Source organism: Meles meles, chromosome 1, assembly GCF_922984935.1.
Source record: "Meles meles chromosome 1, mMelMel3.1 paternal haplotype, whole genome shotgun sequence".
NCBI classification, from domain to species: domain Eukaryota; kingdom Metazoa; phylum Chordata; class Mammalia; order Carnivora; family Mustelidae; genus Meles; species Meles meles.
Window position 1 is genome coordinate 11,440,663 of NC_060066.1, and position 27,732 is coordinate 11,468,394.

At 44.7% G+C, this 27,732-nt stretch overlaps 1 protein-coding gene across 5 annotated transcripts in view; it reads left to right on the forward strand.

Moving 5' to 3' along the window:
• ASAP1 (ArfGAP with SH3 domain, ankyrin repeat and PH domain 1) overlaps positions 1 to 27,732 on the forward strand; it is a 352,276-nt gene that overhangs the window by 261,251 nt on the left and 63,293 nt on the right. For 3 of the 5 annotated variants that reach the window (XM_046008083.1, XM_046008063.1, XM_046008092.1), the window contains 4 exons: positions 6,301 to 6,376; positions 7,902 to 7,988; positions 13,928 to 14,028; positions 18,216 to 18,285. In XM_046008083.1, the coding sequence (XP_045864039.1) occupies positions 6,301 to 6,376; positions 7,902 to 7,988; positions 13,928 to 14,028; positions 18,216 to 18,285 (334 nt within the window). Of the gene's footprint in view, positions 1 to 6,300; positions 6,377 to 7,901; positions 7,989 to 13,139; positions 13,149 to 13,927; positions 14,029 to 18,215; positions 18,286 to 27,732 lie in introns of all 5 variants that reach the window. The other 2 variants (XM_046008073.1, XM_046008053.1) reach the window with 1 other exon arrangement.

A 27,732-nucleotide genomic window follows, 5' to 3' on the forward strand; every position in this document is an offset into this window, starting at 1 on the left:
CTCTCTTTCTCGGTCAAATAAAATCTTTAAAAATAAAAATTTTTTAAATTAAAAAAAAAGACAAAAGACAGCCCACAGAATGGGAGGAAAATAATTGCAAATCATTTATCTGAAAAGGGTCTGGTATCCAGAATAGATGAAGAACTCCTACAACTTAACAACAAAAAGATAATCCATTTTAAAAGTAGGCAAAGAATTTTCATAGCCATTTCTCTGGAAAACATACACAATGGCCAAAAGCACAAGAAATAAATCTCAATGTCATTAGTCGTTGAGGAAAATACCAATCAAAACCACAATGAGATACCACTTTGCCCCCACTAGGATGGCAGGATTTAAAAAAAACAACAGCAACAACCAAACGGAAACTAGGTCTTGGCGAGAATGTAGAGAAATTGGAGCCCACAATACGTTGCTGAAAGAAATGTAAGTAGGTGCGGCTACTTTGGAAGACCTCTTGGCAGTTCCTCAAAAATTTAAGCCTAGAAGTACACAGCCTTGCAATCCTACTCCTAGGTAGATAACCCAAGAGGAGTGAAAACAAGTATTTAACAAAATGAACAAATTTAACAAAATGAACAAGAATGTGGTCATACATATTTATAGCCTCATTATTCACAATAGCCAAAGTGTAGAAACACCCAAATGTCCATCAACCGATGCCCAGACAAAGTACGGTACTGCAGTGCAGTGGGATGCTGTTGGGCTGCATGACTGCAGATTGCCGCATGAGCCGGACTGTGGCACTCAGAGGCGCCTCACTCCCTCCGCTGTCCTTGGAATGTGGGTTCTGCTTGCCTTTCCCATTCCCAGAGGCTGCCCCAAGGACATGGCCTTCAGATGATGATGTTGAGAACACCTGAGCCGTGTATTCATGGCTGAGCACAGTTGGGGTCTCTTTATCAACTTTGGAGATTTGGAAGGCAGGTGCGGGGACCCAGTCACATAGCTGCCGCCCACAACAACACTCACATGTTAGCTCCCTTTGCTTTTATGAAAACTGCCCCTGCCCACCTGCAGGGGCCTGCTGCTCTCTCAGGTCTCCTCCTGCGCTCTGTGTACAGCGGCCAGTTTCAGATCACACTCAGGAAGCTCCCAGGAGGGTTATAAAGCCACATACGTGCTGTAGCAGGGATCAAGATCTGAAACATTGTAAGTGAAAGAAGCCTGAGGTGGAAGGCCCCATACTGTAGGATTCTGTTTAAACAAAATGTCCGTAAAGACAGGTCCGCTGAGACAGAAAGCAGAGTATTGTTTGCTAGGGCAAGGGAGGAACCGGGAACCATTGCTCACAGGTTCGGGCGTCCTTCTTGGGGTGACGGCCGTTTTCTGGAATTAGTGGGGACAGTGGCACCGCATTGTGAACATACTACACACCCCTGAATTGTACACTTTGAAGTGGTGGATTTTACATTACATGAATTTTATCATACTAATTTTTTTAATGCAGAAAATAGTAAAACAAAAGCAAAGATCCATGTCCTCATAGAACTTACATGTAGAAGGTGATAGAACCAGATGTTACAGCCGGGTCTCTGTGACTCCAGAGCGCATGCTTTTGACACCTCAGAAATCTAAATTTGGTAAGCCTGGATTGGGCCTGGACATCTCTATTTTTAAGACTCTAAATGTGAGCCCAGCATATCACTGTCGGCAAGCTCTTTGACCTGAACTGTCGAGATAGATTTGTGGTTAATTAGTGCTTATACTAATTAACCCCTGGCCCTTTAAGTTTCTTAACCACCACAGGGCTCAAGTGGAATGTATCAAGAAAATGTCAGCCCACTAGTTCGAAATCAGTACCTGGAGCTTTAAGTAGGCTTTTCAGGAGGGTTTGGTGGTTGATGTGTTAAGAAATCACTTCATTTTTAAAAATTTGTTTTCTAATTTGTTTTGAAGAACCATGCTCTCTGTGATACTACGAGGGCATCCTGGCTTCTTTTGAAAACAATACGCTTCCAGAGCATTTCAGCCTTTGATCAAATAGCCCCTCTTTCTAAGCCTAGCAGAATATCACTGGGGTAGTAGGAAGATTCTGCTGTGTCTCTTTCTTGAAATTAAATTAAAAGCAGAAAGAACATAGTATCTCCCTTTCCCATCCTTGTTTGGACGGAATAAGAGGTGAAGTACGTAGCGACTTTCTCAGGTTAGAGAGGACTGCCTCGCTGTGAGCGTGTGCTCTGCCTGATGGACAGGTGACTGTTCACACTCATGAGCCTGCACTCTGCAGCCGTGAGCGTGTTACAGTATTTGGGAGAAATGCAAGGGCCCTTCTGCCTATCAGTTGGCAGCTTTTGTTTTTCTGGCACTGTGGGTCATTAAAATATGGTCCTGTTTCTTTCAAGCTCCTTATTTCAGAAGCCAAGCCAATGCAGCTATGTCTCTAAGGTCAGAGAAATAATGAGGCTCATTTTGCTGGCCTGTGGCCGTCATGTATTCAACTTCTTCTCTGTGCCTGGTATTTTAAGAACATTATCACAGTGCTCACAAGAACTCTCCACGGTACATGGGATCATCTCCATTTCCTGCAAAAGGACACTGAGGCACGGGGATTCAGAGATTATGCTGTTACTCAGTGGAAGAGCCAGGATTTGGACCCAGATCAGCCTGATATGTTTACTACCTGTGCTCCAGAGCTGGGAATACTTACACTCAAATCCCAACTTTGCACTGAATGATTAGATGGCCCCATTTAAACAACTTCAACTCTCTGGGCCTCAGTTACCTTGTCATCATCTATTTTGTTGGCTTCCTAATGAGACTTAAAAGGGATGCCTGATTATGCATAATAATGAGTGACTGGCACAGAATAAATACTTACATGCCAGTATTATTATTATTATTACTGTTGTATATTATTATTACTGCCATTATTATTATTACTGTTAATCATCATCTATTTTCCAAAGATCTCATTATATTTCAGTTATGTGCAGAGAAAGTGGCCAAGGGACAAGTGGGGTGTCAGAGAGGTGATGTCACTTTCCGTGGGGAAGACTTACACGTTCAGGTTGAGTGACAGGTAATCAGAACTGACATTTGTGCTTCCTTTTCCAATTAGGAGAACACTTTTATCTGTAGTAGTTCATCTGCCTCTCCTGGGAGCCAGGAAACATCCACCTTTGGAGATGATCATGCTCACTTTCAGAGAGGATCAGTAACCTGCCCAAGGTTATACATACAGTGAGATTGAGAGCCAAAATATGATACACTTTGGACTCCAGAGTTCCTGTCTTTCCAGTGAACTGGAGGGAAGAGACCAAGAACAGAGAAGCCCCCTGGCCTCAGTGAAATGTTGTGGCAGGTGATGTGTGACCATAACTCTGAGGCCCACCCAGCTCGTGGCTGAGACTAACTGCTCAAGGCAGGCACAGTCAGGCACAGAGGGCAGGGGTCACCAGACCTACCTTGCCGTGGACAGCACGTTGGCCTTTGCTTACTGATGACTGTGTTACTAATGTCAAGATGGTTTTGTTCTCCCTGCAACTTGTCCCCTCTGCCTCCTGTTCCGTTTCTCACCAAAACCCAGAAGTGAGCCCTAGCGTAACTTTCTGAGGTGGACTCAGCTCGGTTGGTTCTGTTCTATAATTTCGTTTTGCCTAATATATGAATATATAATGTGTTTTAGAAAATGAAGTTAACAAAAGAGAAAACCTGTAATTTCAGTGAAAAGATAATTGGATTTATGTATATAAGTTGGTTGTAAAAATTGGTTAAAATGATTTCTTAACTCTGTTAATTTTTCTTAGTCTGTGTTTGTAATGTCCTGAAGAATTCAAATTTAGGAAGACAGACTTGTTGGGGTCTTTCTTCAGCCTTTGAATTGGTAGGAATTTGTCCCCTTCTAACTTGCTTTCACGTGCTGATAAATAACTTGTCGTTTTTATCAGTGTCATCTCAAATGAAAACAGTGCCCTTCTCCTTAAAATGTGTGTGTTTTATAACATTCCTGTGTGCTCTTCAACTCTGAGTTCACTTACTCAGTTAGTCCAGGCACACAACTGCCATGATGGAAATGGTGGTATTCTCTACTGTCTTAACACGCTACCCACTGGCCACCTGTGGCTGGTGAGACTTTAGGAACGGAATTTTACATAAATTTTAATTAAATTGGCTACTAGTGGCTACCCCATTAGAAAACACAAACCTAGAGCATTGTTGGTTAAACTCATCCTTTAAAAAAAAAAAATCATTCAATTTCGTTCATGGTAAAAGTGAAAATGAAACACTAAACCTGTCTGTAGTGAATTTCTATCCCTCTGGGAAGAGCACGACTCCTCCTGTGATAAACCCACGCAGTCCGGGGAAGGAAAAGAACATGTACTGAGCGTGTCCTAACAACCCAGCGCTTTGTGGAGTGAGTTCGTAGGTGTTACCCGTGTTACCCGCCCCACTGAGTACAGTTAACATGAGCAAAAGTGACTCACCAGGGAACCCCTGCTGGGAAGCCCTCAAGCATAGATTCTAAGCCCTAAGCCTCTTACCCTGAGGCCCTTTTTCTGTTGTAAGGAGTCCTGCTGGCATCCACCTTACACTGATATGTTCTACCTTCAGACCCTTTGTCCAGAAGTTATTTCAGTATCAGAGATGAGAAGTGGTTTTGCTGTGCGTGACTTTGTAGCCATCCTCCTGCCTCTTCCACAGACCCTTTTTCCCACATGTAGATGTTGCTGGCCAGGTTAATGTTCATGAACGGCCTGCTCTGGGCAGAGCACAGCCTGCATCTCTAGGGCTGGCATTAGTCCTGGGCACAAGCCCATGCTGGAAAATGCCATCCGCTGGATAGGCAAGACCAGGGCAAGCTGCTGTGCGAGGCCGCAGCAAACAGAGCTACAGTAGAAGCGTAGGGGGGAAAGGCATTTCAGCAAGAGGGAACAGCAGATGCAAAGGCCAGGGAGAACTGAAGGGAAAAAAAAATGTAGCGTGGCTGGGGTCCAGTTTTTTCAAAGAAGATAGTAGGAGATAAAACCAGAAAGCTATTCAGGGGCCAGAACACACTTCCGTACTGAGAAGTTTAACTTTCATCCCGATAGGCAGTGGTGAGCCACTGAATGTTAGAAGGGTTTAAATGTAGTTCTCAAGTTAAATGGTTCACCAAAAAGCCTGCCTTCCTCCCATTCCTCTGCTGAAAGACTTTGTGAAGAGAGTGTTTCTTTTCCTTATTTTTAGTAAGGGATCTCAGCTGAAGATGTCAATCTTAAAAAATTCTCACACGTGGGATTTCAGTATTCATTCCTGGAGGGCCAGTTCAGATAAGGATGTATTGTTACCAGTGATGGTGCACGTTAAGCTAAATACATTTGGAGATATGTATCCTAAGAGGTGCCCTAAAACTTCCTGATCGCGCTCAGTTCTTGTTACTCACTGAGCATCTGCCTGGGGCGGGACCCACTGCGATCCTGAGATGAGACAGTCTTCGTCCTTAAGGACCTCATTCTTTGTGGGGAAACAGCAGCAGATGTGGGGCAGGGTTAGAGAAGTCCCCAGAAGGACAGAGGACCGTACAAACACGGAAACAAGTGGGACTCCTGGGTGGAGGGATCAGACAGGAAATCTCTTGGCGTGGCCGTCAGGAGCAGGGGTGTCCGAGTCAGAGCCTGGCCCCGAATCCCAGTTTTGCCAAGTCGCTAGATGCGTGAGCAGTGATGCACTCACCCTGTGCCTCAGTTTATCCTCTGAAAAGGCAGTGAGATTGAAATGCTCATGAACTCCTTTGGGTTGCTGTGGGGGGCGAATGAGATAACTCACATAAAGTGCAAGAATGCTTAGCTTGCTCTGCTTGCTCGGCGCCTGCCAGTGCGGATTCTTCCTCAGGGTGACGTGGCGCCGTCTGGCTGTGCACGTGGCCGGGCACCATCCGTCCAACTTGCTGTGCTTCGAGCGTGTGCCCGGCGGTCTTTGGAGAACTGAAAGGTGGCCAGCTCCCCTGCAGCCTTTCCTTACAGTGCCTAATTCATCCTCATGATATTCCACCATGATGTGGTGTCTCTCTCTTTCGAATTCAAATACAGCACAACCAGGGGGACTGTTTCCGTGAAGAGACTGGGTGTGCACGAGACCACGGTGTTGAGGCCGCGGCTGTAATTTCCTCTGTCTACGTGACATCTGCCAGCACGTGTCAGATAGTGCCCGTAATCTGCTTGTTGGTGCATCTTTATAAAACACTGAAATGTGTTTATAAGCGTTTTGTGTAGCAGTGTGGGTAGAGAGCACATATATTCGTGTTCTCAGATCTTACGGGTAACTGGAGCTCATTTCTTTTTTATACTTCTGGTCAATCTCTGCTGTTCTCCTTCATAGTTTCTTTCAAGATGGCTTGAAAACGGCTGACAAATTGAAACAGTACATCGAGAAACTGGCTGCTGATTTATATAATGTAAGTATTTCGTGAAATACACACATTTTAAGTTGCATTTGAAATCTGGATCAGAAGAGCTTTAAAGAAAAGAAGCAGGGGTAAGTGATCTGTCAGGATAAACCCAGTGCAGGTAAGCCTTCAGTTTAAATCAGAAGGCCTTGATGGTCAGATGTCCTAGAGTAGGTTTTGGGGGCCTAGGAGGAACGAGGGTGTGTAACCATCGGTTCTAGATGGCTCTCCGTTCGGGGTCGAGTAGCATCACCTGTGAGTGCCCTGCAGTCAGCACGTGGAGGAAGAATGTTTGACCATGAAAGACAAAACTTAAGATTATCTCGGAGTAGGCAGGTTTATGATTCTTTTTGTTTGCTTGTTCTGTATTTTCTCCCTTTTATCAGATGTCTAGAATTTTGCTTTTATAATAGCGAAGTCACACAAACTTTTTTGAGAAAAAAACTAAGTGCAGGAATAGAAATGGCCAGTTTGTTCCCCACAATCCACTTGGCACTGAATAATATTGAAAGTATGTTTTATGAGTACAACCACATATGTTGAGATAAGGTTTCAGAGTTATGAATAATACCTTCTATTTTCTATAACTTTAAATACTGTGTGTAGCTGTGTATTTTTTCCGATTGTCTTTTTTTTTTTTTTTTAAGATTTTTTTATTAGAGCACAAGAGAGCACAAGCAGCAGGGGAAAGGGAAAAGAGAGAGGGAGAAGCAGGCTCCCCACTGAGCAGGGAGCCCAGCATGGGGCTAGATCCCAGCACCTAAGCCCAAGGCAGGCATTTACCTGACTGAGCCACCCAGATGTCATCCACTCCCCGTTGTCTTTTAATAGTTAACATGATTTGGGTTTAAGTTCTAGCTGATTTAAAAAACAAACAAACAAAAAAAACCCAGCACCAGTCCCTTACCCTTGGGTGCCACTGTGCAAACATTCATATACCTTAGCCCATTGGGTTCTGGTCCTTTTTCACAGTTTCTTCTGGCCCATTCAGTCACATTATGGAATTCCTGTTACCACCTTTTGAAAAACCAGAGGCAAGTGACCCAGTGTTCTTTCTAAACTTTGTTTAAGAATGGTACTTCAGGGCACCTGGGTGGCTCATTTGGTTGGACGACTGCCTTCAGCTCAGGTCATGATCCTGGAGTCCCAGGATCGAGTCCCGCATTGGACTCCCTGCTTAGCAGGGAGTCTGCTTCTCCCACCTACCTCTCTCCTCTCATGCTCTCTCTCTCTCTCTCAAATAAATGAATAAAATCTTAAAAAAAAAAAAAAAAGGAATGGTACTTCTTTTCTTGCCTAGATGTATTAATAAGAAGGCCTGTTGCATTAAGTCGCTAATTTCAAAAGTCACTGGTACTTACATAAGGTGAGAAAATTCTGTCTTTCATATAAAAAAATGAGACCATGTAAAGATTTTAATAAAGAAATCAATGATATAATTGAACTTTTTGATGACTGACATATTTGGATGAATTAAGCTCAGCTCATTAATGTATAAAAGATATGTAATGAAAGTCATGTTTTTCTGTCACAGATAAAACAGACCCAGGATGAAGAAAAGAAACAGCTCACTGCACTCCGAGACTTAATAAAATCCTCTCTTCAACTCGATCAGAAGGAAGTAGGTGATCTCTGTGTTTCCAGCAGGGCTACCAGTAAAAAAGTGAGGTAGCTTGGGATGGCCTCTGTGTTTCCTGATCTGTAAAATAGGCATGTCACCAGCTTCCTGCCACCATGGTTGTGGGGACAAACAAGATAAAAGATACAAGTGTATACCCACTGCCTCGCCCCGTATAGTGACTGTGCTTTATGACCCTTGCCCTCCTTGCACAAAAGATGTTCTTAACGCCTGAACTACAATTCCAGGACCCTAGGTTTGCCATTCCGGCTTTGAAGTCATGTACTTCAAATGTGCTCTGTCCTCTCAGGGTGAAGTGCACACCCGTGTCCTCTTTAGGTCATCTCTGTCTTTCTGGGCAGCCAGAAGGGGGCCGATACAGAATCCTCTAGAATCGTCTAGTAGAGAGCAGGCCAGCCATACAAACCAGCAGTCATACCCTAAGTGGTATTTGTACCATAAGAGATCTGCTGGGAAGGGGCATGCCAGCGGGGGCGGGTTGGGGGATGCTGAGAGGACCCTGAGATGGAAGCTGCCTGAAATAGTCCACAGTTGCCCCCAGCAGTTTGGGGGTAAAGAGGGCGGAAGATTGAGAGATGGTGTTTCTGAGGTGGAAACTCAGGCCTAGTGATAGATGACCTTGGACACACACAACAGGTTATGGACTTCATGCCAAGGGTAAGTAAGCTTAACAGTGAGCGCTATTTGTTACGTAGGGGAGGGTCAAGGTTTGCCTGTTTGTATTAGGAAGTTATCATGCATTGAATTTAAGTGCAGTATCTCAGTGCATATTGACTGATAACCACATAAAGCAGAGCATTTTTTTTTTTACAATTTTATTTTTTTATTTGACAGAGAGAGAGAGGGAGCACAAGTAGGCAAGAATGGCAGGCAGAGGGAGAGGGAGAAGCAGACTCTCCACGGAGCAGAAAGCCCGATGTGGGCCTTGATCCCAGCACCCTGGGATCATGACCCGAGCTAAAGGCAGCTGCTTAACCGACTGAGCCACCCAGGTGCCCCATGCTGAGCATTTCTTATATTTCCATTTCCGCATGATATCGCCTCACAATGGCAAACTGACTGTACGTTCTGAAAATTTCTGAAGGGGCTTCTGAGTCCAAAACAAAAAAAAAGCCAGCCCTCCTCAAACGTACGAGCCCTGGACCTGCCACCCTCACCCTTTAAAGCAACCCAGAAGGTTCTCTTTACTGAGTGAAGATAGTCCTAGGGTTTCCAAGCGGGAGAAGTGTACAGCCCTTTCACCCTGGGCACCTGCAGACAGGAAGTAGACATCAGTGACCAGGAGGTGTGGGCCTCTTTAGTCCAGGGCCTCAACCAGCGTCTGTACCTGTGTCTGGAGGCCTCTTTTGAGATGCTTATCACTGGCTTACAAATCCTAGGAGAAGTGGTCCCCTTTAATGATTTCTCCGTGTAAGAGCAATAGAAAGACTCATACAGTGGAGGGTAAAAAGTACATGGCTGTTCAGGCATAGGCAGAAATTTGCAAGGTTTTGTACTTACTGAAACATACTTAACCACTTCCTACCTTTGCTTTGTCATACAGTATTACCACCTTCCTGTGTATGGAAGCCTTCTTAGGGGGAAAAAAAGGCCATTGCAGTCCATTTCTGTTTTACATAGAGGTTGATGTAATCTTCTCCCAGTAGTTAAAGAACAAAGTTACATATAAGCCAATTGAGTGTGTACACGATAAAATGCACATGATTTGATTTAAAGCCACCCAGAATTAATAAATGATGTGTGTTCGTTAGCACTGTGTCCAGAGTATTTTAACGAGTAAAATTGATCTTTCACAGCACACTTATCCCATTCCCATGCTGTTCATTATCTGTCATTGCAAAATAACGCTGGCAGGTAATGATTTCTAATGACTCAAATAAGAAAGGAGACTATCCAAGTAGAGTTCTTAGCGTAACACTGCTATTCAAGAAGATCATAAACTAACCTGATAAATGACCTGAGGAATTAAAAGCACCCAGCAAATAATATTTAACCTCTTCACCCCTACCAGGTTCTAACTTGACTCTTTTAAAGGAGGCTTCAAGAATTTGAGCTGTCAGTAGGATTCCCAGACTTTTGGTGGACTTGTTTTTTCTTGTCAGAATTCTTCATTGACTTCTGACAGATGTTCTATGAAATTAATCATCTTAAGCTTCTGAAATAGCCTAACTTCCCAAGAGAACTATTTGCTACATAACTATCTTTAGGGTTGAAAATATTTTAAATAATGATGATACTCATAAATCTTTCCCCAAATTCCAGCGTTTTGTTCGAGTCTCTCTCCATTTCCCATCATAGTGTGGTTTGCAGGGTGTTTGACAGATTCTGTGTTTTGCTCATCTCTGCAGGATCTGGCACCCAAAAGCTACTCAATAAACATTTAGTAAACAGAAGGAGTCCCTTGCCCCCTCCATGTGTCCCTTACATGAGAGATCTGAAGCTTCTCTAGTAGAGGTTACTTTTAGGTTGGAAACCACAAACATTTCTAACCCAATTAAATCAGTGAGTAATTACTTGCAGTTTAAAAAGATTTGAGATATTACTCCTTAATAATGCATTTTATATGTTAATACGGTTTTCTAAGAAGAAAGTAAGGTGATTTCTCCATACTCTAATAGAGAATAAGGAATGGAACTTAAAAAAAAATGACACCATAGATTCATTCTATAGTTTACATTCTTGGCTCATGTTATGGAATTTTTCCAAGATTTTATTTTAAGTTCATTGTGTAAGTTTAGTTTTATATTTATTGCCTGTATGAATTTCTCACTTGGATTTCTCTTTCCTGAATACATGTTTAATTTTTATTATATTATCAAAGGATTCAGACCTCTTTCATTTCTTCCATCATGTTTTGTTTTGTTAATTATTGTGTTAATTCTCCATTATTTATTTTCTCAAAAAAAAAAAAAAAAACCTTTCGTTTATCTAGAGTTCGCTGCAAAGCAAGCAGAATGGCCATCATTTCTCAAAGTGCAGAAGTAATAGTTTGTAGGACTACTTCATTTTTTTTAAAGATTTTATTTATTTATTTGACAGAGAGAGATCACAAGTAGGCAGAGAGGCAGCCAGAGAGAAAAGGGGAAGCAGACTCCCTGCTGAGCAGAGAGCCCAATTCGGGACTCAATCCCAGGACCCTGGGATCATGACCCGACCCAAAGGCAGAGAGAGGCTTAACCCACTGAGCCACCCAGATGTCCCGGTTTGTAGGACTACTTTAAAGCCATAGAGCTCATCAGTAGTCAGTGTAGGGTTGTTGATGCTATATTTCTGAAACGTGCTGCTTCCTTCCTGCTCAGCTTAGTGGAGTAGGCTTCTGAGGTCAGAGCCTGGAGATCAGCCACTTTATTCATCTTTAAAAGCATATTTACCTCATGGAAAGCAAGGTTCATTCAGGTTGTTACTCAGAATTTAAAGTTTATTTAAGCTAGTAATAAATATATGTAAGGGATGTCTTAGAGACAAATTTACAGAACGTAATATTTTTTGTAAGTTATTAACATCCAAATCCTTGTTTTACAGAAGATAAATACTCTTGTTTTTAAAACTTAGGTTTTATTTGAAGGATTAGCAAACAGGCTTTTAGAGCTGCATAGTTCTAAAGCATTTAGACCAACCTAGAAATTACATGGGCAGACAGCAGTTTCGTTCAATGGAAAGCATTCCAAGGAACAGAGTTATTTTTTTAATAAGACTTTTTATCCAGGGAGATTTCAGGTTTTTGTTTTTAATGTTCTCGGGAGGTATAGAAATGGCAGCGATCCCGGACTCCAGATCCAGAGTTGAGTGGTTTTCACGTGACGTCATTGGGTGGAAGCAGAAAGCTCTGTGGCTTCCTTTATCCCGGCTCCTTGTTTTGTCCCATGCCTCAGATCTCCACCACCAGACCTAATTTTCCATCCCGGTTGTTCTATATTAGTATTATGGACACATCGCTGCCTCCTTCAAGATAACAATGTGTGTCACTGCTGTTGTTGGGGTCTGTCATGGCGGCGCCGGGGGAGGAAGCCCGTCTGATGCATAGTACTGTCCTGCAGCCCCAGCTCTATCCAGAAAGCCTGAAAGCATCTATGAGGGAGGATTTGGGATTCAAGTTACTATGAGTGCAAGGCTGTGGGTCCTGATCAAAAGTAAATATGTAGGAGAATTTCTAAAGCGACTGATAAACCCCAGCCCACTTCCCACCCAGGTGACTGAAATGGTGCCATTACCTGTTTCAGCTGGAGGGAGTCTGGCCCGTTACAGACAAATGACTCAGGTTAAGGAAATGACTAGAGTCTAAGCTCTTCAGGGTGAGTCCCCTTGCCTGGTAGAGCAAGCATTCGGCAGTGTTACCTTCATGAGGGAGCAGAAGGTCAGTGTATAAGCACCCACCTCGGGGACAGGGGTGGTGCCGCACTCCATGTCCTCAGTGCCTTCCTGATACCTGCCATTTGGGTGTTCAGGACATGGTTTTGGACACAGAACTCATCACATGTGAGAAACCTCACAGAGGTATACTGTCCTAGAGCTCTTCCTTTCACTATTATTAACATTCATTTGCGTGCACTGAGCACATACTGTCCGGTCCAGAAGGATCCCGAATGCCACAGAGAGGCCATCCTGACCTTCAAGGATCTTGTGCACAGGCCATCAGTACACAACCAGTGCTCAGTTCTCCTGTCGTTCTTCACCATCACGTTGCAGGTGTTGCTTCTGAACTGCATATTTTTATTCTCTTTGCATGGAAAACTAAAAAAGAATCCTACAATTTTGGTTCCTTTTTGATTTTCTAAAGTAATTTGGGCTTCACGGAGCTATTGATTCCCTAAACACACACTTCGACGTTTGTCACCCGTTTTATCTGGATGAAATGTGTACCCCATATCCTTCCGTGCAGGTTTCCTTCTGCTTTCATTTAAATAACCTGAAATAAAACTCGACAAATAGAAAGCTGTTTTATTGTCCCATACCCTGAAGTTGATGTGATTCTGAAGATGGCATGTGTTCTGGTGTTAAGTATCTTTACAGTGCTCTTTTCTCTGTATGTTATATAAGGTGCTTAAATCATGAAAGATGACTATCAATGAAATTAACTATGTTTTCAAATGTTCTGCCTTTTTTCTCTGTTGCTTTTGCCCTTCCTGATCGAAGTCTAGGAGAGTAAGTTAACACTTTCTATGAGAATGTATTATCCTACTTCTGTGTCTAAACCCCATGTCCTCCTTCTACAGTTCAACATTGTTGGTTTATTTCATACATTTTCCAAGTGTGATGGCTGCATCTGGTCGTGCAGTCTTGAGAAACGATGGGGAAGTATATCGGGGGAGCGAAAGTGTTAACTCCAGCTGGTTTGCATCTGTCTTGTTCTGCGGGTCCTGGTCACCCTTTTCCCACATCATACACAACACAGCCAGAGAATCATCGTTTTTAATTAAAAGCATGCTTAACAGCTCATTTTACGGAGCCCCTGCTGGTTACAAACCAAGAATTCTAACAATTCCCAGTACCTCACTCAGAAGGTACACCTTTTATTGTGGGTATTTTAGCAGAATATGTGGAGGGAGAAAAGGCGGACCTAAGGGAAGAACTCATTTGGGTTGCATGCTCTATGTTTGTGAGCCACTTGGGTTTTTCTGCCTTCCTTGTGCTAGCCTGTGCGGCCCCAGCAACCTGTTCGGGCCTACCATGCTCTCTCACCAAAGTGTGCTGGAATCAGCTGGGTTCTGAACTAGAAACAGGAGTTCTTGGACTTGCCTGTGACTCCTGTGATTGTTTCCCAGCCTGGTTTCCTCTAAAATACAGGCAAGGACGTGATGGCTCTTAAAGTTCCATAATTCTCTTGGCCCCAGCCCCGCGGACAGAGGCTCAATGGCAGAATAGCGGCAGGGACTGGAGAAGTGTGTCCAGCATTGGTCTGACCTGTGGCTTCTCCTTTCTAGGATTCCCAGAGCCGGCAAGGAGGGTACAGCATGCACCAGCTGCAGGGCAACAAGGAGTACGGCAGTGAGAAGAAGGGCTACCTGCTGAAGAAGAGCGATGGGTATGTGTAAGGCCAGCCTGGCCTGCTTAGGGCTTCCTGGGTGTCGGCAGCCTGGGAATTTATCCCACCTGCGGGGCCAGGAAAGCACACTTCAGAATTTTCTAATGCAGTAGCTTCCGACCTTGAGCCCACTGGTTTCCCTCAGCTGATTTAACCTACTGTCTTTCCAAGAAGCAGTTGCCATCCTTTGGTCCCTAAATGGCACCAAGGACTTGTGGCCTGCCATTGTAGGAAGGCAGGAGCTGAGTGCAATGGGAAGCAAGCCAGTGGCTTGTGGACTTCATGCTTGCCCACCTCTCTGCTTTGATTCTTCCGCCCTTTTCTCTGCTGGGGTGCCCACCTGGCCGCCCAAACCCAGCCTTGGGAGTCAGCCCCGAGTCTCCTCCTCCTTACATCACGGCCACTGTCACGACAAGCTCTTTGGAACAGGACATGATGCATGTCTTGCCATCTCTGCTGCCCTGCCCTCGGAGGAGCCACCGCTGTCTCTCCTGGACTTGCAGGAAGTGAGGGGATCATCTCTACAGAGATCTGTAGAGATGGCCAGGAATATGCTTTCCTCTGTGATACAGGAGTTAGGCATGACTAGGACTGAGTGTGGAGCTGGGGGTCATAGGAGACGGTTGAGAGGGGGCAGGACACAAGCCAGGAGGGCTTTGGAAACCACTGAGTGGAGATGGGAGTCATTGAAGGGTTTTAAGCAGAGGAATGCCATAATCAGCCTCATTGGAAAGACTCTGGCTGCTGGTCAAGGGCAGCTGTGTAGGATATAAGACTAGAAGTGGGAGGCGTGGTGAACAGGGATCAAGGGAACAGCCACAATGGGGGAGGGACGGGTCAGAGTCTAGAAAACACTGGTAGGACCATCAGGATTTATAGATAAGGGCGTAAGGAAAGAAAAGCTCAGAGCACAACAGCTGGCTCAGAGCACAACAGCTGGCTCTTTGTAGAAAGTCAGTGAATATTGACCATTAAGTCTTGCAAAAAGTGAAAGAAGAAAAGATGCACCAGTGACCTGAATCAGTTTAGACTGGTCTCTTCCTAACTGACACAGTGACCGACTGTAGCCCCGATGGCGTGGTTATCTAGTGGAGATAAATTATTCATCCTGTAGCTTTAACACTGCTTGCCTAAAGGTACAAGGCTTTTCTTGACATTAGAATTAACTGTTTCTAAGTGAAGTGGTTAATAACCTAACTTTCAAGAAGAGTCAGCTGAGTCTTTGCGGAGATACCGTTTGGTTCAAACCCCGAAATGTTCAGGAAAGCATCAGCTCGTGATGTGCCTGCACTTGCTTTGTGCCTGCCAGACGCATCCAGGTACCTGTCACGCCTCTCATCTGACACCTTCTGTAGATGGTGTCACCCAGAGAGATTAAGTAATTTGACAAAGATCCTACAGCCAGGATGTAAGACAGCCCAAATTCTAACCTGGGTCTTATGACGTAATGCCGGGGTATCTCCTTTTATATTCCAAAGGGGCGTGACTGCTGTTGATTGCCCTTGGAGGACGCAGGGCATCAGCTGGCGTGCGCTTACACGCCTGTCTCCGCTCTTCTGGTCTATTCTTCATTCACGCACTCACTCTACAGACATCCATTAAGCCCCGTAGTGTTTCAGGCAGTCTGCTAGATGCTGGAAGGTAAAAGGTCCATGAGAGGTGGGCCTCACCCTCACCCAGCCTACAGTCTGTTGGGAAGAGATAAGGAAAGCACTGTTGCGAAGGAGGTTGGAGGTCCAGTGGGCCTGCCTCCCATAATTTCACAGGCTGCAGAGGGTGAATAATAATAACCCAAGCTGGCCTGTCATTGCGGTCTGTGAAAGAGGAAAAACTGAATTGCTTACACATGAAGACAGACTCACTTGCTAACCGTGACTGCGGACGTGTTGTATGATTTTCTTCTCAGGACCCATTGCTTTAGTAATTTCCGACCCTAGTTCTGGAATACCTGTAAAGGATTATTATGCAATTTGAAAAACACTTCAAATTTTTTAGAAGTAAACTTGAAGCTTTATGACTCAACGGTATCCATGGAGAGGCAAAGGAGTAACTGTTTTACATATATTTTCCCAGCATAGTCCTAGAGGGTGGGCATTGTCTTCACGCTGCAGATTTAGGCAAGCAAGCCCCCAAGAGGTCAGTACCATGAACAAAGTCCTGTGGCTAGCGGGTGCTGGTACCAGGATTGAAGCCCAAGGAATCGAGCATGGGAGCTGGGACTTGCTTAGTTACAGCAGACTGCCTTGTAATAGACAATTCCTGTTCTGGAATTCTGAGGTTCTGGCATGGTGTACGTGGTGTTCTCTCTGGCACTTTCTGAACAGATAGTTGAAGTCCTTGGTGCTTCCATTCAGGAGCTTTTCAGGCAAACATCCTTAAAGCTTTTGGTACAGAGAGGGGAAGGCACAGGCATGGAGGTTGCTCCATAGAAATCCCTGGAATAAAAGCTCTCAGAGTGTTCACAGAGATGGGACTGTACAAGGGATTTCGTTGATTTTGCTTCCTTTTGTCTGGTCACCTGGGGGCACCACATGAGCAATTTCTGTTCACCAAAAGGTTAATGCTTTTGTGTTACTTTCCTTGGCTTTATTGCTAATACAAAAGAATACAGTTTTGGTTTTGGTTTTGTGTTTTCTTGATACACATGTGAAAAAAACTAACGCCAAAAAAACAACTAATGACTAACGATTTAACTAAATGAATAAACTGAGTCGGGACAATTTTCTGAAGGTTGACTTATTTGTTAGGTTGGTTGGTGGCTCTTTTAAAACGTGTTGATAGAGGAGGATACATTGATTTGGGCTTTTGTGTACAGGAATGACTCGCCTGTCTCAACAGGCTTTTGTGAGGCTAAGATGGGACGCAAAACTACTCCAGCATTGGTTACATTAACCAGAGGCAGGTGTGGTCATGGGACATGACCATTTCCCCAGTCTGTGATGTAGCTGTAATTGGAGGGCGGTTTATCAGTCGGTAGTGCTGCATTACCTCCTGAAGATACTGGCATTGTGAGCACAGGGTGTTCACTTGGCTTTTGCTCAGATGGTATAAGATTCTGATTTCCTGCTGTGAAGCACACTTCAGAATTCACGGTGTTGCTAGTCATTACATACACAAGGAGACAACATCATCTGTGTTCAGAGTTGGTTTTTAAATTCTTACAGGACTCATTAAGAGGGGAAAGGAAACACACAATGATATTATTTAAATGCCCAGGAGGAGCTAGAGCCCCCTCCTCTGATGTTGTTTGTTTCCATGACAACGAGTGCCCAAGAACCCTTTCCCTAGGCCAGAGAAGCACTGTGCCCTGTACCTGTTTCTTCATCGCAGTGCTCTGAACTAGTACATTTGTACCTGTCCACACAGGCACACATCTGCCAGGTTCGCCTGTGCCTGGAGCGTCACCCGAAACACCTCCAACTTGAAATGAGTTCCCAAAGAAGAGGTGTACAAGGCACCAAACATGTTGATCCCTGACCCTGAGCTCTTTCTCTGTATCCTGAGGCAACCCCACCCCACCCCTTCTTGCCTGGCAGACATCTTGAGTTCCTTTCTTAATTTCTTTAGATGTAATTTTAATTACAGAAGCAATAGATTAATTACAGCTTTCTTATAGAAGATTCTCAGATACGGTTAAAAACTCTTCAGTGCCAGCCCTGCCACAGGTCCAGGCCTGTGTACCATGCTTCTTTCCAGCCCTCTTCTGTATGTTTGTGCCTGTATTTATATCCCCATAGGAAATTTAGAATGCCATTTCATATGGGATATTCTTTGAGTACCTGTTAACATTACTAGGTCACATCTGAACTATTTGCTTTTGCAGTCGGCTGTGTGCTTGGAAGGGTATTTCAGCACTTCCATAGCTACTTGTGCTCTTCAATTCCTGCGCAGCAGTCTGTAGTATGACTGTAACTGTAATGCGTCTATTCATTCTCCTGCTATTAGATTTCTGTTGTTTCCCGCTTCACTATCAAAAACAGTGCCATAATGAGCATCCTGTATATGCCTGCTAGTCTGAACTACCTTCCACCGGGGATAATGAGATGTTCTGGGTTTGGTGGGGTTTTTTGGTTTGGGGTCGTTTTGCTGTCACTGTTTTATAATGATTGTCGTACAGAACATGATATGACTGCATGTCACCGAGCGAGCCGGCTGCTCTATGAGCTTGTGTCTGACTTGCTCTTCAGGCTCCGGAAGGTGTGGCAGAGGAGGAAGTGCGCCGTCAAGAATGGGATTCTGACCATCTCCCACGCCACGGTGAGTGTGTCTGCCCATTTACCACGGCGCGCCTGTTAGGCCTTTTGTCCCTGTGGACTAGAAAGCAAAAACGTGATGTAACCAGCACTGGGATTCCCCCCACGCATGCGTACTGTATGGATTTGGGTCAGAAAGTGTGGGATTTTCCTTTACAAAAGGAGTTGGTCTCATCTTGTCCTGTGATGTACCCCCCTCGTTCTTTGGCCCTCCAGAATGTCTTTTTTTTTTTTGTAAGATTTTATTTATTTATTTGACAGACAGAGATCACAGGTAGGCAGAGAAAGGAAGGGAAGCAGGCTTCCTGGGCAGAGAGCCCAATGCGGGGCTTGATCCCAGGATGCTGGGATCACGACCTGAGCTGTGAAGGCAGAGGCTTTAACCTACTGAGCCACCCAGGCGCCCCGTTCTCCAGAATGTCTCTTGTTCTTGCAAACCAAATCTGGCATTCTTTCATTCCATAATCTTGTCTTTTGGAAATACTATTGGTGGTTTTGAAAAACCTAGTTTTCTGCTTACAAAGATGACAGAGGATGTTCTTTGCATGAAATAACGATTAGGAAGTGAAATATGTGTAGAGCATGTTCAGTATTTTTTGTTTGTTACCATTTAAATTACTCGGAAAATCCATCATTATGTTAAAGAGCAAAAATGTATATAAAGAAAACAGATAATAAAATTGCCTCAATTGTGACTCCCCTTTCTTTAGGAATAAAGGAAATTCAATGGAAAGCAGAATAAGCTACTAACACTTATATTTTGTTTTCTCTTCAGATTATTGGCAGTTATATATGCATATATGTATCTTGCATATTTAGAATTGCTACTGGCAGTCAGCTAGAATTTCTGTGTTTTCAACTAAAAGTCCCGTTATTGGGATCATTCATAGACTTTCAGAAAAGGTTCAGTCTTAGTGTGGTAGTCAAGGACATGCACTGTAAAATAAGTAATTACTATTTTGCCCTTTTTAACATTAGCAAGAAATTACTCTTTATTCTTCAAGATGCAAAGATTAGAATGGAAAATATATCAAGCGGGACTGGAAACAGCTCAGTGTGCCGAGAGTCTTTTTTTTTTTTTTTAAAGATTTTTATTTATTTGACAGAGAGAGAGATCACAAGTAGGCAGAGAGGCAGGCAGAGAGAGGAGGAAGCAGGCTCCCCGCGGAGCAGAGAGCCCGATGCGGGGCTCGATCCCAGGACCCTGAGATCATGACCTGAGCTGAAGGCAGCGGCCTAATCCACTGAGCCACCCAGGCGCCCCTGTGCCGAGAGTCTTAACAAAGGGGGCACGCAGTTAAACCCAGCAATCCCAGCCTGGAAAGAAGCTCGGGTGAATTTCAGTATCCTGTGCCAAGTGATGTCTTTGGGTTTATGATAAGCAGTTAATTACTAACGGGATGGTAAAAACGAAGGCTGAGCATTTATTACATGGGCATGTTCTCGTTCAATCTCCCTCGTTGAGCAAGGACTCCTTAATAAGCTCTTCTTCCCACCAGATGCTTCATAAAATCTATTTCACTTAATCCCTTCTATAACCCATGTGGCAATCTGACCTTCATTTTGAGAGGAAGAAACTAAAGTTCAGAGAAGCACAATGACTTGGCTAGTAGTGGGCAGAGTTGGAAATTCATATTGGGTTTGACCTAACTCCATCAGCCCCTTTCATTTTGCCTCTCTTCCAGCAGAACCCCATCATCCTATTAGATCGGACGCTCTCCAGGGGCATTTACCAGGTCCTGTTCATCTTTCTTTCCTTGTACTGGCCCCCCTCCAAAGACCTTGACACATACATGATAGCCAGTACTCACCTGTGGCCAAGACCATCCTGCTGGAAGATTCCATGCCTCTTAACAATTATTGGCCTTTATGGAACTTGAGCAATTAAATTATCTCTGTCCCTTGTCCCCTGCAGAACCCTTGGGGTGATTCCTTAGAGGTCCTCAGCTTCCCTAAGCCCAGGTGAGATTTTGTAACTCTTGTCCTAGTTGTGACAAGTCACCCATCTGATAACTGTAAATCCTGTAGGCTGACTTAGTTCAGTTAGTAACTATCACTGAGACTGTCTACTAATTACTTGTTTATTTAGCAATGTTTCATGAAGCCTCCACTCTACTCCAGGTGCTGGACTAGACATCACAGGTACTTGGAAAGTGAGATATACTTGGAAAGTGAGATAACTTTGACCTGCTCATATTTAATTCCAAGCATAGTTACCTTATGAAATGGTTCTGACGGTCACAAGAATCTTAGTTACCACGGAATGAGCTCTTCCTGTGCTTTCGGTGTATTACCATGTGTAATTGTTGCCACAACCCAGGGGATAGATGTTGCTACTGGGAGAGGGGAGTAATGTGCCCACATCACACCCGATGAATGCTGGGATTCCAGTCTTAAAGCCTGCATGAGTGCATAATGGTCAGCGTTTGCTGGCCAAGCAGGACCTACTCTGCTCATTATGTTAGTGATTCAGATGCTTGGGGAGCTGTATCAGAAGAGCTCCAGTCACGTGATCTAAGATCAGAAACACTGATGGGAACAGATAGCATGTACTGAGTATGCTCCATGCGTGGGCCATTCATTGTTCTGAGCGCATTACCACAACCTATTTTACGTAGCTGCTTTTGCTCCTACTTGATAGACAATGGAACAGTCTCCATTTCTAGACCTGTTTCTCTCTGTGAGAGTGAAGATTCCCACCATCTGCCTTTCCGAAGCATTCTCCTCACCACCACCGTAATCATAACTACCACCGTCGTCGTCATCACCATCACCATCACGGTGGCTAACACTGTTGAATGCTCACCATGTGACAGGCATTCACCAGCACCTTAATGCATTGTAACATTTAATCTCCACAGCAACTTAACTTATAGGTGACGTCACCTCCACATTTCAGATGAGGGGCCTGGAGCTCAGAGTAGTTCACTTACCGGTTACACAGCTAATAAATGACACAGCTGGGAATCTGGTATAGGTAGGAACTCTGTTCTTACCCATTCCCACACATTCCAGGACATTAATTCCCCTTCACCTGCAACCCCAGTTCCTCCCCAGTACGGGATCCCAGCTTGGGCCAGCGCAGACATGGTTAACCCTAAACCAGGAGGGCTGAGGAGACCATGTGTGGGAGAAGCATGTACCTGTATGAGCAGGGTGGAATTCTTTGGTGGCCTGAAGTGGGGTGTGAATTCTGAGAGGTGATTCGTTCGTAAGGACATTACAACACTGACAGCCCCACATTTTTGTGCTAAAACCCAGTGGGGCCTCTCCTGGGTCAGGATCCTGACTCTCCAGAGGAGCTGCAGGGTTGCCCTGTCCCTGGGCAAGTTCCAGAGTTATCCAGGGTGGTGGTCAGGCCACGAAGCCGGCAGCAGCTAGAAGGGCATTCCTCAAGTGTCCGGTATCACAGAAGCCGTCGGAGCCGCTGCTCTGTGTGGTTCAGCTGGAGCGCGTGGTCAGCAGTTGCCTGGCCCTGAGTGTGCCTGTTCTTCACCCAGCTTTCCTGAGCCAGGTTCACGTCTGCTTGTTGTCTGACTTCGTTAGCTGAGCTGGGTCTGTGCAGTGTGACTCTGCGTTGAATCTAATATGTGAGCAGAGATAAAAACCAGAAAAGACCCAGGGAAGCTCCTCCACCCCCTGGAAAATTCTTCAGGTTAAATATATACCACAGTGAAAATTTCTGACCATTTGACTTTATGTAGATCAGGAGTTTTTAGTCAAGAATTTGCTACACGTACCCTCTCTTTACTCTCTTCTTTCCTTAGATTCGTCTGACTATGACCATCCTCAATAAGCCTTTCGACGAGTTCTGACCTTGTCATGTCCCAGCTACTTGCCTTTCTTAACCTGCAGTGGGAGGCAGTGCATGGCAGTGCGTCATGGAGCGGATGGAGTTGAGTCAGTGGTGGTCATGGCTAAAAATGAAAAATGAGTTCTCTTCCACCTTCCCTTTTTCCCTCCTGTCGTACACATGGCTGTGGCCTAGCCCGCTGTGTCGGTGTTTTATTAATAAGGCTGTAATCAGCAACAAAGATCACATCAGCTACATTGCTTAGTGGCCATGAGAAAGGACTGTGACATCTGTCAGATTTGAGTCTGAATCCTGCTCTTGTCATTTTTAGGTGACCTTGAGAAAAGTATTTAACTCATAAAAATGATAGGATGAAGTGAGATAATGGGCCCTGTGTGGGCATCCTGTTAATAGGAGTCATGGCTGTTAGCGTGACCTCATTGGACATCCTGGCAAGACTGAAATCTGTCAGTAGGAGGCTCTGTTGCTACAAATATTAGAAATCATGGGTCCACCTCTCCTGCTCCCAGAACAACTCCGGGGTAAATGGGCTCCTCCACGTCGCTTCAGATTCCTTCCCGCTGATTTGTGTAATTCTGTTCCCCACTTGTCACTGGCTTTGGGCTACACTTTTTGCTGCCAGTTCGATCACTTGTAGTCCCATCCCTGCTCGCACAGAAAGGTCTCAATAGCCACTTTTCCTGACTTCGCAGACACTATTGATTACTCGGAATCCAGCTGAAAATCAAGGCCAGCAGTTTCCTGGGAGAACACGGGGTTGAGTCATCTTTGGAAAAGTGGACAAAGAACCTTTGTTTTCACAAAACTTAGGGCCTTTGTTTGGGACCCTTACCACGTGGACTTTGTCCCGCTTGAAGGGCCCCAGTCAGTGTCACCTGTCAGAGTGACTCAGGAGAGGGTCGAGCATGCATTTAGATTGATGGTCTATTGGAGTGACCATTTGTGACTGACCTGTTCCGGGACCAGTCATCTCCCCAGCTTACTGTTTTAGGAAGAAACGCATTTCTCTGCACCCCTGCAAGGTAGGCAGCCAGCCCTACAACAGTTCACCTACAAATTCATTACTTTTCTGTTGAAAGACGCACTTTTTTTTTATTTGCTATTTAAAGTAATACATCACTCTGGAGTTCAGATTCAGTGAGAATCTCCGAATTCACTATTATGGTAATATCGATAGTGGCTTCCATTTATGGGCCATCTAGTGTGTTCTGAGCAAGGTATAAAATGTTTTAATTTCAAAATACCAATTCTAAGAAAGCTCTAGCAACCATTTCAGCCAGCCTCAAAGCTTTAGGATAAAGTAGTTTATATCAAGCCATTAAGCTATCCTAAATAAAGGTCTATAGAATTGTTTGCTTGCCCTTTTTACCTTCAGCATTGTAGTATATAATAAAAATAATAAAATTACCAAAGAATATGTAAGAATTAGAGTTGGAGTATTACTTTATTATAATATCCTGAAAAATTAATGTCAAAAATAGAAGTTTTGTTTCTCAAAAACCCTCATTTGCTGAATTTATTAGCCTCAGTGTCACATTACAGTTGAGATAACAGGTTGAAAAGAAAGATGACTACCGTTCACAGATCACTTAGAGCGTGCCCAGTGCTCCGTGGGCCAAGCTCGCCCTACAAGACAGGTGTCACTGTCTTTATTTTGCACTAGTCTGCAAGTTCTTAGGAGGTGGGAACTGCTTACCTTTGATCTCCCAGTACCCCGCACACTGCCTGACATACAGTTAGTGTTCAATGAATACTTTTGAGTGAAAATGCTTTGTATAGAAGAGAAGGGGTCAGGGAAATTAAATCCTATCCCTAGGGTTATGCAGTTTGTAAACAGCTGGACCAGTTTTCAAACCCTGAAGCCTCTGCTCTTTCTAGTATATAAATAGGCCTTTCCTCAGATGCCAACTTGTTAGATCTTTGAAATTTTCTTGAATAATAGTTCTTTGGAGAAAGAAACCCCTTATCTTGTCATTGAATCACCATAGGGTCTTCGAGTAACGAAGTCTGAAAAGGTTTCCTGGAAGGGGAAAACAGGGAGTCCTGATTGTAAAGATACTACATGTGTCCGTGAATTTGTCTTTGGATCTGAAGGTTGATCTCTTTAAATCTTAAATTTTCAAATGCCTGCAGATGTACAAGTCAACCCGCACAGGGGAGTGCCCCCTTCCTTGCTGTGGGTTTAACAACAGGTTTCTGTGATTGTCCTTTATGGTGCTCTGAGGCTATGCGGGATTCCACCCAATTCTACGTCTTGTCACCATTATCATTACAAGAGAGTATTTTCTTTTCTCCAAGAGATTAGAAGCAGCACTGAATTGTCAGAGGACAAACTTGAGAGCCCATCAGTCCTGGGCTCAAATCCCTGAACAAGCTGTAGAATTTTGGATGCATTACACAAGCCTTTGGAGCCTCTTTTTTCTCCAGTGCAAAATGGGTATAATGTGCTCATTAAATGTTTCATTAATTCCAAGCAGCCCCTGGGCCAGGTGCTAGAGAAGCAAGGATGAATTAGCAGTCTCGCACTCTTGGAGCTTGGAGTGACCCGGGACTATGTGCTCGAAGAGAAGTGAGTGGGGTGCTGGTGTAGAAAAGGAAGGCAGCTACCTTCGTGTGGTCAGGGAAGGCTTTCGTGAGCAGATAGTAGTAAAGCTAGGGAGGAGCAGTGCCAGTAGCGGGAAGACGGGAATCTCCACTCCTGAGCCAAGAAAGCACGTTCAGGGAACCCAGGGGAAGCCAGTGTGGGTGGAAATGGTATCAGTTTCCTTACCCTGAACCACTATTACTGTAATTCTCTCTTTGAGTTGCTCTCTCCTGCCCTTGACTGATAGTTCTGTTTTATGTCTCCTCCATCAGCTTCAGGTGGTGCCATTTTCATCACCTGACCAGCCAGTTCCTCACCCTCCTGTCCTTGTGACAGGGCACCCTCACTCTTTCCCTTTTCTTTACAGACCGGAGCTGACTTCTATAAATTAAGTTCAAAATGCAGCCGCAGGTCCCACCAGCACTGGTGTTGAGTCCTAACAGTCATGGTCACCCGCAGAAGAATCCCAGTTGTTCTGGTGCAGACGATGTTACATGGACATATAAAATAAGCACCACATTTCCGAAACTCAGGGGGTCACTGTGGAATATCTCTGGGCTCCTGCCACATTGCAAGTGCAGAACCAAAGACGTTAAACTCTATATTAGAGGACTTCCCAAATCCAAGTTGCATGAAATGTATGTTTAGAAATATATCTGGTTATGTCTTACAGGTTATTTATAATGCAATACATACAGGAATTTTTACTGTATTTGAATCCCAAGAAGATACATTAGCTGCAACCATGTGGAGTTTTAGATGCCAATTCCTATGGCTTGTATCAGAATGAATTTGGAAGAGGCTGCAGCTGGCTAAATGAACCCCGTGATTCTCAGTCCCCACAGCACAGTAGAACCCTCAGGTTCCACCCCCAAAGGCTCTAACTTCATTGGTCTAGAGGTGAAGCCCAAGATTGCTTCCTGGTTGAAGAACCACTGAGTCCATCCCTCATTAGCCAGTGTTACAAATCAGAGGGACCGGGGGGCGGGTTCTTACATAGAGGTCTGTAGACGTCTGCAGCAAATTGCAAGGATTTTTGCAAAGTGTGTGAGCTGGCTTGTGGAGCTCATTTGTAACTCGGCCAGTGTGAAGTCTGATTGTCACCACATCCTTCTTTATCCTAGCTGAGGGTCCTGTTCATGAACTATGCAGTAAAATCAACAGAGAGGGCAGGTCTCCACGGCCTGAGTCCTGAGCATTCTGACCCCCTGCTCGGGTTGCTCTGTGTCTGCCTGGAGTCCCACTCTATTTGCATGCTCTGTGTCTTCACAGTTGCCTGGGCTCTCTCTGTTCCCCGCCCATGGCCCACAGCCCCTAGTTCACTCAGCGAGACCTTCCTGTCAGACAGGATTTGCTGTTTGAACCTGAGTGATTTTAATGGGTCGCTCTCCCAGAAAGGCTCTCATTTTAACAAGGAATGCTGCTTTACCCTAGAGAGAAGTTGGTAACAGTAGGAGTTTATGTATCAGCCATGTGGACACCATTAGAAGAAATATCTTGGAAATCATTAGTAAGCACAGATACAGTAACTAACATTTATTGAGCATATACTACATGCTAGTTGCTTTATGTAGGTTTTCCACTCTGGGCCGTAAACCCATGAGATTGTACCCCACTCACTTCTCTGCTGGAATTTCAATCACACTGCAAGCACAGAGAATGACCCCAAGGGCTGTGTAGGCTCAGCCCTCACAAGCTGCAAACTGGCGCCGGGATCTGTAACCTCTTTTACATTTCAGTTCAGTGTCACCCCGTCGTCTTCATCTACAAAGCCAGGTCCTCTGAGGAGCTCCTTCCCAGCTCCTCACAACATGAAACAGATTTACTTGGGAGGTCCTCAAACCCTAGGCAGCATCAGCACCGTGAGGCCGTTGTACCTTTGGAACATTCACCAGAAGAAATCAAAGGCCTGGTGCTCGCTGGTCTTGGAGGCCACGATGACAGACTGCCCCAATACCTGGCTTTCAGGGGTGCCCAGGGGCTCAGTCGGTTAAGCGTCTGACGCTTCATTTTGGCTCAGGTTGTGATCTCAGAATTCTGAGATCAAGCCCCATCTTGGGCTCCGCACTGGGTGTGGAGCCTGCTTGGGATTCTCTCCCTCTGCACTCCTCCACCCCCCCACTCCCTGCTCCTCTGCACACTCTGAAATAAAAAATAAGTAACTGGCTTTCATGAAGCCACACTTTGGGGAACTGAGGCTCCTGCCCATTTGTCTGGAGCAGTGCAATATTTTGCCAATTTACAAAGGCATTTTATTCATATGATGAGGTAAATCGTGGAACGGAGGGAACACTCTGTACTTCCGGAGACAGTCTGACCTGGCTTTGGGTCTCGGCCCAGCTGTCTGCTAACAGCCACAAGTGAGTAGCTTCAGCCTCCTGAGTTCGAGTCTTCTCCTCACAAAGAAGGAAAATGATGCTGCTTTGCTGTGATAATGAACAGTGTCTGCTGGCAGGGAGTACAGGCTCTGGAATTCAACATCTAGGGTTCAAATCTGACTCCAGCACCTGATGGTTAGGGGACTTCGAGGTTTTTGTCCCTTTAAATGGAGGTAACAGCAGCTACCTTGAAAGGGGGTCATTCTCTGTGCTTCCAGTGTGATTGGAATTCCAGCAGAGAAGTGAGTGGGGTACAGTCTCATCGGTTCACGGCCCGCAGATTCAGTGAGCCCCTTTGGTTGCAGTGTATGTGACTGGTTCTTAAAAGGTAAAAAGGACTAAAGAAAGTTCTGGTCTTCACAAATTTGAAGGTATAAAAGGGCCTATGGTTTGAAATTAGTCAGTTTACATGTTACTCTCCACCCCACCCTCCCCAAGATGAGAAATAAGGGAGTCCTTACAAACGTTTACCATCACCTCACATTCTGTTAGCCATGACCTTAAGGCAAAGCTGCTTCACCTTTCTGTGCCTTGGTTTAGCCATCTGTCTAGTGGGGTGATAGTAAGTAGTACTTACTTTAGGGTGGTTGTGCAGATTAAAGACGTAAATATACGTGAAAACACTTAGAAACAGTACCTGGCATGAGTTCTGCATAGTTGTCAAGACGCAGATAC